Genomic DNA, 12,573 nt, shown 5'->3' with positions numbered 1-12,573 from the left:
GTGTTGTGTTGCATTGTGTTTCTAAGTTTACCATGTTTGTGTTTTTTCCTCATTCATTCTTACCTGATGATGGTTGCTTGTGTTGCGATCGAAACGTCGTATTCTTTTATTATTTGATTTTATTTTCTACGTGACTTTACCGAAAGAACCAAAGAGTAAACTGAACTACTGCACTATCATTGTGTTAAAACTATGAAACTACCCGCGAACTGAGTCACTCTGCGACCTACTGCTTGTGCATTAGTGTCCATTTCAAGGTTACATCATCAGCATAACCAGCATTTACATCACTCTGCTGGAAGGGAGAAGGTTATGGGTGTCTTTCAGCCACATTTAAACAGTGATTCCTCATGGTTGGGATCATCCCTTATTTGCTTCTTCTCATCATTGCTGGAGGGTGGCTGCCACCATCTGCCCCAGTAGTCTCTACGATTGGCCCCTTCCACACAGAGGCCAAACCCCCCACTGCAGATACAAGCCAAAAGGCAGGTCCACTCAACTCCCAAGTCCTTTTGTGCCACATCTAAAAAGTCCCATCACGAGCCTCACTCACTCACACACACACACACACGCACGCGCGCACGCTTGTACTCAACTGGAAAGTACGGCTGCCATGACCCTACCTTGACGGCCACCTTGAGAGGACTTGGCTCAATGCCGGTCACGCGCCCCTCGTACACTTCGCCAAATGCACCGTGGCCCAAAGCCCTGCTCGCCGCCACAAAGGGGAAGCGTCGCTCTTGGCGACCGGTTTATTGCACAACACAAGCCATTCGCACGCTGATAACAACGACGACGACGACGACGACCATAGCAGTCAAAGTGTCTTCTGGCTCAGAACAAGCATTTATTGGGCAGTGCTCCGATGACCGCCTTGAAGCCAGGGTGGACATTTCACATTCATATGGCAGGGCTAGTCTATTCATCATATGCCCATTGTTGACTTCCTAAAAAATGGTACTTCTTTTATCATTATCTCGTGATTGGATGATCCCTGACTGGTATTTTGAATAGTGACATACGGTATTCTAATCATAATGCTTACAGTATGTGAAAGTGATGATTATGTATATTTTTTTATGATGCTAATGGAAATGTCTTATATTTATTTTGGATGAGATGATTATGATATTTGTGTGTCCGTGCATGAGGTCGTGTGTAAGCATCGCCACTGGGGACACAAAGCCCACCCGGGCGTGTTGCTGGCCGCCCACCCCCTCGTGTGCAGTGCCGGCCTTCATCGGTGCTAATCGCTAGCAGCACTCGCTCCCACAATCTGTTAAAGGCCATACGGAGAATCTTTGTCCTTGTGCGTGCATGCATGTGTACTTTCTTAATGTGACGTGCAGCAACGTGTGCATGTGCGTGTCACCTTCCACTGCCACAAATCAAAAACAATACCCATAAATATGAATCTCCCCTCGTCTCGGGATGCACACAGAGTGAACCCATCGGTCACTCCTTGCCCTATCACTCGCCGCACACTGCCTCTGCCATTTGTCTTCTTCTTCTTCTTCTTGGTCACACGGCCATCGATCGTTCACTCAAATCACCCACTCAGGGGCACGGGAGGGGTGGGCCGGCGGGGGACCGAGAGCCGAGACATCGGCAGCCGTCCACGCTGGGTCGCCTCTGTTGGCGTCGTGCGACAAGAGCCTGCGTGGAGCGACTCGACGAGTCGCCGGCACCTCGCTCACCCTGGGCTGTGGGAGGCTGACGCGGCGAGAGTGGTTCGACCGACGCGCATTTGATTGAAAGTGGTGGCGTTGGAGCGCGTGATCTTCTCACCGTCTACACGCGGAGGGCGCACCGAAAAAGCATCGGTGTCTTCGACGCGAATTGTTTTCGCCCGCGTGTGCTGCCTGAACGGCGGCGCTTCTCTGCGTACGAGGAGTGCATCGGTGTTTTTTGTTGTTGCGTGTGCAGAGCGTGCACGGGAAGATTACGTGCTTCTGTGCGTGCAGAACAAGCACCGGTTGACGTGCATGCTCTGGGAATGGACCGTGGTCTCTTTGCGCATACACCGTGCACCAATGAGTGTGCACCAGCACTTCTGCGTGTGCAGATCGGACATCGATGCACGCATTCGTGCGTGCCCTTTTTGTGGAGACTTTCCATCAATAGTTACGTGGATAAGTGCATCTGCGTATATGTGCGAGTGCTTGGGGAGCGGTGGCGCAGTGGTCAGCGCACTGCGCTACGAACCCGGCTACCCGAGTTAAATTCCCGCTAACGAGCAATGGCAGTGGCGAATATTTGAACTGGTCCTGGGCCTCCCCTAGGTCGGCTCAGCCTTAAACGAGTACCTGGTGCGGTGTGTAAATATCAGCACTGGAGAGAAAAAGGCTGTCGGGCGTGACGCTCGCCACCCACCCCTTCATGTGCCTTGCCGACCTTCATAGGTGCTCGCCAAAAGCACTTGCCCCAACAGTCTTGACAAAGGGCTATACGGGGGATGTTTGTCTTTGTAGGCAGCCACTGATTGTGCTTGCACGCATTTGCGGCATTGCCCAGTGAATCCGCACAAAGCGGGCGTGCGTGAACGGCGTGGCACCCACCTGAGCAGGTTGATGTTCCGTCGCGGAACCTCCTTGAGGTCACTGAGAGCGGCAGGCGAGCCGGCGAAGCAGTAGTTGGGGTTGTAGTCGGTCATGATGGTGGAGGTGCGGATCTTGCTCAGCTTGTACTCTGGGCTCAGCAACTCCATGCGCACGGCCTGCAGCTGGGCCTGTTTGCGCCGGTACACTACACAGCACCGTACGCCACACGTTGTGAGGCAGTGTTGCTCGCCATCATCAGCAGTGACATCACCTTATCATCATCATAATCAACAAGTAGCAGCAACATTTTTTTTTTAAAAAGTGTATCCCTGTTCAATTGAACGTTTGGAGGTGCTCATATGTATTGGCAGTCCTATACCAATTCCAGAAATTCCAACTTGCGATGGCAAGGACTGCTGTCAATATAGGGTACACATTTTATGGGGCTGAGAAAATGGTCTGAGTGTCTGTCCAGGATTGAACTCCTCTGCCTTCTGACTGTGAGACAAGTACTCTAACTTAGATGAGTGTTACCATTTACCACAAATTAAATGAGTGACAGGACACTTTTTTTGAAGGAGGTTCCGTAAGTTTGTACATCAGTGTTTAACGAGCGGGAGGAAACGAGCACACCCGTGGAGAAGTCCACGCCTACACTGGTGACTTCACTCGCAAACGCTCGCGGACAAGCCAGGAACCTACTTGCCGTACTTCAATCTCCTAACGGGCATCTTCGTCATCCCCGCAGGCCGTGGTCTCTCGCACAACACTCATCTCAATCCGCCCCCCAGAGAAACAACGGCGTAAATGTCAAATTGGGTCGAAGCAGGGGGGGGGGGGTCATGGTGCTGGGGACGTCATTTACATCCGGCCCCTCAGGCGAGAGTGGTGTTAAAATAATTCTCCTGCGGATTCTCGCGTCGTCATCGATCCTGGCACAGGAAGTTGCGCCTCTTAATTTGACCGACGCAAAAACACGCGCATTGTTAATCCTGCTGGTTTTAGCCTCCCCGTCAAGATCGCATCTTGTTACGGTCACGACCTTTGCTGCGTGCTAATGTGTGCGCGTACGGTGAACTTATCTCGCACCGCATGTGGCCAACCGTGCTAATCGGAGTTGTGCGGGGGAAGGACAACAAACTAAACACAAAAAGCAGTTAGAAAGAAATTGGGTTTTCAATCTAGATTTAAAAGTGCATGGCTCCAGTGCCTTCCTTAATATCGGAAGGAAGTGCGTTCTAGACGGCCGCAGAAGCGCATGTGAAAGCGCGCGATGCAGTGACCGTCTTCTTTCGATGGCCAGCCAAAGGTTGCTGCGAGGATGACCGGAGTTCACGTGATGATTTATGCTCCCTGACGAGACCAGCAAGGTACCGCGGTTCACTTGTGGCAAGCCCCCTGTGTGTAATGAGTGCGACCTTATCATGCATTCGTTCGGCAAACGGAAGCCAGTGCAGCTTGGCGAGCACTGGATGGGTCACGTGATGCCAGATTTGGGAAGCGGCTGCACACTGGGCGAGTACTCGCGTCGAGTGCAAGCCGAGCTGGGATTTGCACTTTTATAGAATCACTGGCAAAATCTTTAAAAATAAAAAATAAAAAAAACAAACCCTTCATAAATTGGACCTTGCTGGCGTAGTTTTTGTTTTGCGTTTGTACTTTGTGAAATGGCTCAGTTGACTAATGGCACTCACTCTGGATGAAGGACTTCAAATCATGATCACAGTCTTTTCATCAATCAGCGGTGTAAGCCTTGTTGGCCTCTTTAAAATGTAGTTCTACTCGTGACAGTTGTTGTGACATGTTTTGGTCATTTAGATTATTTCTTATTTCCCGTGAAGTTTACAAAAGTCAGTGGTGTCTCTCCCCACTATGATAAGCATTGGGTGGCTCTAATTGGCACTGACAGTACTGAGCTAGCATTGCGCATGCTAGATTCCTATAGCAGGGGCTATTCTACCATTAGGTCGTCCAATATCCATGTCTCACAGAGCAGTGGAGGAGAAAGGATGGGCCGAGTCAACTCACCACCCACGATTAGACAAAGCTCGCTAATCAAAGCACCACGGGCAGCGGGTTTACAAACGGAGCTGAGGGAATATTGATTTGTGGGGGTTAAGCCTAAACGTAGTGCAAACATGAAACTTATTCCAGACAGGGGGGAAAAAACGATACGTCAATATTGATGACTTAATGGGACTAATTGGCGTAGGCTGTTTCCCGGTATTAACACACGGCATCGGTAATCATTGATGGAAACGCCTCTTGAATTTGACAGCCGAAGTGATAGAGATCTTGTACCAACCGGCCGTGGCTGTTCTTGAGAATGAGAGTCTCTTCAGTCGCTGACCACAAGAGCGTTCTGCAGGGCTCTTGAAAGTCTGAGTAATCTCATGACGCATTTGCCAGGTGCGTGGATGTTATTGGTTACATTCCACTGAGGAAATATCCTGCATGTCAGTGTTTTTGAAAATAAATGTTTGCCCGCCAAATTGCGAGACTTTAAAAAAATATCAAAACAGGACAGAAATACATTTAAACAAAGGGAATTGTGATTTTAATAATTGTAATTATGCCCAAATTAACTGCTGGTATACTACGGTCTTTACAGCTCCTTAAGTTTCATGAAAGCAAAAATATTTGACACACAGTATATAAAATAAAGGAATTGGATAAAATTACTGAAATGTCAATGGCTCAAACCTGCAACGCCTGTTGTTCTCCAAGCAGGCACTGCTGACACGGTACTATCACTCCTATTTCACTTTGTAATTATTATCGGTGTTGAATAACATTAATAAAAAAAATACATAATTACTCATAGAGGTTTTTTTTTTGTTGGGTTCGATCGCGTAAATTTCAATGTGTCGTTACAACATGCCAATTCGTTACTAGTTCAGCACACCGGTGTGTTGGAGAGTTAAACCCACTACAACATTTACAATTCGAGTTACGACGTTTCGCCAGTAATTACAACCTGCATCATCAGGCGACAGCCAGATTTGTGGAGAGATCCTCCTGTTTCGTTCTTAAACAGAGGAATATATGCGATGACGTCACGTGTGAGCCAATCATATAATTACTGTACTTTAATGATAAAAAAAAGAAAATGGTTCCAAAACACAAACCAAAAGATGGAAAATATATTCTTTGGGCCTTTCGGTAAAGTCACGTAGAACAAAATTTTCAACCGAGAAGATGGGTACAAACTGAGCAATCATTGGAAGGACGTTATTAACCAGTTTAAGTCATAACTGGCTGTGATGTTTCCATCCTACCTTCCGATGTTCGTAGTTATTTTCGACTCTCTAGTTTTACATTAACAGGTTAAATGTCTTTACATTAACAGGTTAAATGTCTCACACTAACACAGCCACCATCGCTCGTGTCCTCGATGTGGCGGTGGCTCTGCAATCTTACATTGACATGCTAATCTCTCACAATACAATGGCCACCTCCAGACCCTCGTCGTGGAGGTAGCTCTCCGACCTTACATTGACATGCAAATTTCTCACTTTAACACCACTAGCCCCGCCCACTTCGTTTATGACCATTGGGCTACACCCATTTCAAACCTTTAAAACAGCCTTGCCTCAGCAGCTTTCTCGCTCTTTTTTCTCCTGATGACGATTGCTTGTGTTGCGATCGAAACGTCGTAGTTTTTTGTAAAAAATACAATTGTTCTACGTGACTTGACCGAAAGACCCAAAGAATATGAACTCCTGCAATCACGAAAGATTTAAGTCAAGTTGGAAAACATAGTTTTAGCTGCTTGTGTTAGAGTGAGGACAAATAGTAGCCATTACAGATCACACCTATACAGTGCTGGATATATAAATATTTATTTTACGAGGTTACATCCTAATTATCTACTGCAATGTTAATGGCGACAATAGCAATCTTAACAGTATATAAAGCAAGCCGATTACCTTACTCTTTAAAATACCAAATACGTGAATGTACTTTTGCCACTTGCCAAATAAAATCACAAGCGCGCTTTCGTGTTCGTGTCATTCTCAGAGCGCAAGGCTCTCGCGTACGTGTTGTGATTCACACACAGCCGTCTGCAGCCATTTCACAGCAGAGGGCAATATTACGCACGTACGTTGAACTTCTGTCGCACCGTATGTAGCCAACCGTGCTAATCGGAGGTGTGGGGGGGAAGGACAACAATTAACATGGAGCTTTAACCAGTTAGGTAACGTGCAAGCCATCTTTCAAGTCTGGTAAATTTGGAGCCTGATGCCGGCACACCTGGCCGGCTGTCTTTCGAACGTTTTCGTCACGTGTTGTTCTTTTTAACGCGCATCGCGAAGCAGGCGGCTCGTGCGAGTGGTAAACACTCCTGCTGTCCTCGCTTTTAACCCCGGGCGATGGAAGCAATGAGAGCGTCGACCATTTCACGAACTCCGTCGCACCTCCGATTTAGCACGGTTTGGGCTACGTACGGTGCGAAAGAAGTTCAACACGCGTACATGCATCTGTCTGCGGGAGGGAAAGGTGGCGATAGCGTCCGTGCGTGCTTTCTCACCGATCATGATGGCCGAGCAGGTGAGCACAAGCACAGCGGCCGTTGCCAGTGTCACCACGGACAGCACCAGCGACAGCGGCATGCCGGTGTGCTGGGACGGGTCGCTTTCTGCACACGCCCACGATGCCGTCAACAACAACAATTTGAATGTACACACCGTCTAATGTGCAAAGGCGCCTCACGGAACGTCAACGAGAGCCAGGATACAGCTGCACTTTCACACGGCTGCAGTGTCGTAAGGAATGCCGCGTGCAGTCAATGGTCGGGATCCCTTCAAGTGAGCTCATTTATCTACACTACCTGAAGTATGCCGCATTTTCCTACACACACATATATATAAATTAATGTGAAATATTATGGGAATCAAACCAATATTTTATAATCTGGAACTTTGTCAAATTAGGTGAGATGACTTAATTGAATACGATAATATTTTCGGTGAAGTCTTGGCAACCATCAGCTTTCCACACTCGAGAGCCTGGTTTAAAAATGTGTGACTCCTCCTGGTGCTGAATCTGTGCTTTGACCTCAGCACTGCAAGCGCAATGAGCCACCTAGCCACCTCGGGTTTGTGTTACTTTGACTTGAGCGTACACAGCTTCTTGAGCTGTGCTTACAAAGCCGTATGTTTTGCATTGTGCATGCACACACTGCTAGTGTTGCGCTGTAGCCAAGCTGAATTCAATAATCATATTCATAATCACAGATTTACCTGGAAAATCCCCACCGAGTCCAAAGACTTTTTCAGGAGGGTCCCGCATGGGGGATGTCTGGCCAACGTACATCGCATTTTACGTTCGTAGCTATGTGAGGAAACTGAAGATCATGCAGGAAACCCATGCAGAACAAGGGGGAGACCTTACAAACTCCATGCATTACATTCAACACACCGGTGGGCAGAAGTAGCAACTAATTGGCAAGTTTTGTTTACGTGACGAACCTTACCGGTTGGCTGTGTCGGGTGGTGGCGGGTTAACGACACATTTATACGGTACGCGATCTCACCCAAAAACCTTTTATGATGAATAATATAGGTCGCGAAAGCCTGCTGCGTGTCGAACAAACTCCGTGCAGGAAGACGCCCGAGTCAGGCAATCGACCCCAGCTGGTTGCCGCTGTGAGGCAACCGGCGTCACCGCCGCGATGCCTCCCTGCCAACGTCGCGTCGTGGCGTAAGAAGCCGGCGGCGGCGGCACGCACCTCGCGGTGGCCTGGTCGTGACGGAACAGGAGAACCCGTCGCTGGCGAGCACGCCCTCCTGGCAGTGGCAGACGATGCTGTCGTGCTCGTCCGCGTTGCGCTTGCACAGCTTGGACTCGCAGTGGCTGCAGTTGAGGTACTCCTCCACCACAACCTCGCCGTCCCTCTCCATTACTGGTGGTGGGGGGGGCGGGGGAGTACGGTCAGGCGGGCGGAGAGACAGGGGCCGGTAGAGGACGCGGAAAATGTGGTGGGTCGATGACGGGCGCGCAGAATCAGTGCCGAGGGTGGAGGAGAGGGGCGGAGAGGTGAGCGACGGCGGAGAAAGAAGGAACGCGTGTCGGGGAAATGTCTCGAGATGAATCGGAGGGAAGTAGTGGGGTTTGCCGGTGCATCGGGGAGATGTGGTGTGTGCAAAGGAAGCGTGAGAGATGGAGAGGTCGGGGCGGAAAGAGAGATCGAGAAAAAAAAGACAAAACGTGATGCGGAGATGAAAAGAACAAAAGGTGAACTACAAAGAGTTGTCCAAACGTGCATAAATTCAATTGTAAATTTATTGCTTTTTCATTATCAGGGCTGATATTAAGGAGAGCACGCTTTCTACATGTTAAAAACCTTTTACTAATTTTTCATTTATATGTTTTGTTAATATATTATATATATAAAAAAATGCAGAGAACACATTTATATTTCATTCCAGATAATGCAGGTGTGAGCTTCAATTAAAATTCCAACGTCAATTGCTTCCAGTTGGTAGTGAATCCCCCGTAAAGGTCGTCTGCCTTGCCAGTAATTGGCGCCACCTTGGATAAATGAAATGCCTCCTTGCCTCTTCAACTTCACTGGACCCCAACCACAGAAAATGTGGGCTCTTCGCCTAACTAAAATAACGATGTGATCTCCTGCATTGGGGTGGGACAGTGGCAGAGTACACACGACTCATGTTTCAAAGGTTTAGGACGTCGAAGTGTGGTTGGGGATCAACTCGGCCCACGTGTGCATGGGGTTGCGAGGATGAACGTAGCCCCGTCGGACGTCAGCATGGGTGGGTGACACTGACCCTTGCCTCAGGGAGAGGACAGCCCCACGCTTGTTTGAACAATAGAGACACTCCGTGGCTTTCATTTGAAATGTATAACCTAGAGCTGACGGATCTTGCCACATAGGTGCCACCGATTAAGAAGATAGTGTTGAACGTATTCAGTTCTCTTTATCCAGGTGAAAGCCCAATTGAATAGTTTTTTTTTATCTTTTGCGAGGAAGAGCCCCTCAGTGAGTCTCAATGCCCTCTTGCGGAACGTTTGATCAATTCCATAACGAGTAATTTGATCAAATTTTGCTAAGCCCTGTTTGTTTGGTATGCTTCTCTCTCTGTGTCCCCTGTTGCATCTGTGTTAGTTCCCCCTACTTGGGTGTCTGTATATACATCTGGGGTTATGTGTTTCCTCTCTCTCGTAAATTTAGCTCTTCTGTACCTGATGATGGCTGCTTGTGTTGCAACCGAAACGTCGTACGCTATTAAGGTATTATATTATTTCATATTTATACGTGACTTTACAGAAAAAACCAAAGAGTAATTCCTGCAGTCACGAAAGCTTCGAATCAAGTCTAATTTGATCTAATCAATCATTTGGAGGATCTAACAGGAAATACAATGGAGCTTAAAAAAAAGTTGATTCTCTAACAGTCTCAAAGTATATCATGATACTCAAATTCGTTTTTGGATGGTGCTCAACTCTGCTAGTGATCCTGTGCAGGCGGTGTAAATTCCATAGGACAACCACTTTGTTGACTTTCAACAAAGTGCGCCTCGAAGTTGTGGACAATGCCAACTGCGGCGTATGTTCCATGACACTGCCAAACAATCACCCGCCTTTGCTAATGATGCCACTGGGTATTTATATCTACAGCATCCACGTAGGAGTGAGATGATGGCGTGCGTTTCAAACTCTTAAAATATTATCCACCGGCTGCTTGAATCAACCCTTCAACCGTGAGCAACTGCATCGCCGTTTTACCTTCAAGCATCAGCCCCTCTTAATAATAATAATGTGGCACAAACCTCCCTTTACTAGTGATGAGCCATACAGTCATTGAAAAATGTCAAGAAGTTGAATAGATAAGCTGATGGGGAAGAGAGAGAGAAAAAAACCCATTCGAGATAAAAATGTGACATTTTCCACAATTCACCCGCTTCAACGTCACGCACGGCTGTTCGCCTGCGTCCACGGTGCTGTGCTGATAAGAATATCGTTTGATTGTGTGCAATGAGTTCAAATGGGCCCATGTTCCAGGGGAAATTGCGGACACTGAGAGGTAAGGGAGGGCTGCTGGAGGGGACTGAGAGGAGATGTGGAGAATATTTGGGCTGTAATAGATAAGAAGTGTGTCGGGTGCTGATTCAGATCGGTGACCGCGCTTTTTAAAATATCTCCATGCCTGTATATTCTGATCGTGCCACCGGCAAAGTGTGGCATGCAGAGCCCTGAAGCTTAACAGGTGAGTAAGAGCTTTGCTCTCCAAACCTCTGGTGAGCAAGAAATGAGAGCTGGGCATGGATTAATTAATTGCGGAACTAAATATGTGATACGCTCGAGGACCAAATCTGATTACGGGTGGAAGCCCACGATTTTATTCTGAGGATCGCAGCTCCACTGACTGGCTGAGAGCTCTGACGCAGGTGCATTATTAACCGCCCGAGCTGCTTATAAATGGCCTGAGGAATTACAGAGCGCACGCCTGTCTCAATGTAAACAATGACAAGGACGTTTGTATACGTTGATGCAAAAAGCAGTCCGCGGTGTACCCAGATTGGAGTCGGACTGTCTGCGGCGACGAAACTACGAGTCTTCAATTTACTCACGAAGATGAGTGTCATTAAGTCGCAATATTCTGCTCTAAAATGTGTTGAAAACATCAATTGGACAACGTGTTTTCAGGAGACCACAGCAGGCGTAAACTCTGAGCCGACCACAGCCCTGGGGACATTGAAGGGGGTAAATACAGCTTGAAAAACTAATGACTTATTGACGCCCTCATCAGGATTTCTGTGTTCTTTCACCGTCACAGATTTGTCCAGCCAACCTCGCTCTGTCGATCACTTGCTTCCTCGCGGACCGGCCAAAACGGGCGCACCTTCCTCCGGCTGTCTCTCCGTCTAAGGCTCGCTCCGTCCATACGACGGAACTCTCCACCACACTATCCCACACACCTGGGGTCAATTATGATTGTAAATGTGATGATTCGTAATGAATTGCAATCAAAATGCTATTGTGATTTCAGCTAACAGTGCTGTCATAACTGTAATTACTACGGGCTCCAGGTCTGCTATCCCACGTGCTCCTGCTAATGCTCTCTCAAGCTCTCTGCACAACACTAAACAAATGCCAACATGTCTCTCTACTCAAGCGAGAATTTGTCCAGCGCTAATCTCTGTTGGTAGTTTTCAGCCGCTGGTGGAATTTCCACGTTTCTATGGCATAGGCTTGTATTCATTTTCAACAAACTGTTACTTAGTTTATCATGGCCAGTGCGGAGGATGGGTCGATCAACTCCCACCAAGCATTATAACTTGCAACGTTTTCTTTTGCATATAATTGCCACACATCCACCCGCGTGGATGTTAAGACCTAATTTAAACCGGACATGCTGTTTGTGGAGTCATAATCTTTATTCATCCTGGAGAAATCCGATGAGCTATGAGGCTCCTTTTCACAGATGTCCAGTGGGGGCAGGTAAAAAAGTTACTACAACAAAAACAGCGCTAAAAAGACAATCGGTGAGCAAAGTATAGGAAGAGGAAAGAAAAGTCACTGAAAAATAAATACGTCAAATAGATGACGTATGTGAGTTCAAATCGCACAAGTACACCAATTCCGAAGCTTTGGGCAAGGCAGCAGAATGGCTCAGCCGGGGCCCTTCCTGAACCGCCAAGCCAGTGAGGGAAGCGGTCCTGGAGCTGAAGCGTCTCACTCACTCGCCAGGGGCATGGTGAAGAGCCCTCCATCGGGGTGCATGAAGGAGACGCCGCTCTCCCCGTCGGCCATGATGTTGTTGTCGGAGGCCGAGTTCCCTCCTGCATGCAGCACCATCACAAAGCATCGCGCATCCGTGCAGCCATCGACAGAGTGTTGGGGGAGAGTGCTGTTAGCGAGCACCTACGCAGGCCGGCACGGCGCACGAGGGGGTGGGTGGCCAATATCACGCACGGCTGCCTCTGTCTCCCCAAAGTGCCGATGTTTACACGCCTCACCAAGTAGTCATTTAAGGCCGAATTTACCTAGGGGAAGCCCAGGACCGATT

General features: G+C 48.1%; 1 protein-coding gene across 2 annotated transcripts in view; it reads right to left on the bottom strand.

The window, feature by feature from the left end:
- LOC116939625 (tyrosine-protein kinase receptor-like) overlaps positions 1-12,573 on the bottom strand; it is a 194,640-nt gene that overhangs the window by 19,334 nt on the left and 162,733 nt on the right. For both annotated transcript variants that reach the window (XM_032948250.2, XM_032948251.2), the window contains exons 13-17: positions 12,248-12,346; positions 8,272-8,445; positions 7,072-7,179; positions 2,559-2,745; positions 624-708 (exon numbers count right to left, since the gene is read on the bottom strand). In XM_032948250.2, coding sequence (XP_032804141.2) covers positions 624-708; positions 2,559-2,745; positions 7,072-7,179; positions 8,272-8,445; positions 12,248-12,346 — 653 coding nt within the window. The remainder of the gene's footprint in view (positions 1-623; positions 709-2,558; positions 2,746-7,071; positions 7,180-8,271; positions 8,446-12,247; positions 12,347-12,573) is intronic.

This window comes from Petromyzon marinus, chromosome 6, assembly GCF_048934315.1.
Source record: "Petromyzon marinus isolate PM22_M1 ecotype Great Lakes invasive population chromosome 6, UKy_Petmar_22M1.pri1.0, whole genome shotgun sequence".
NCBI classification, from domain to species: Eukaryota; Metazoa; Chordata; class Hyperoartia; order Petromyzontiformes; family Petromyzontidae; genus Petromyzon; species Petromyzon marinus.
The sequence above is the reverse complement of the archived record's forward strand: the minus strand, read 5'-3'. Positions and strand labels throughout refer to the sequence as shown.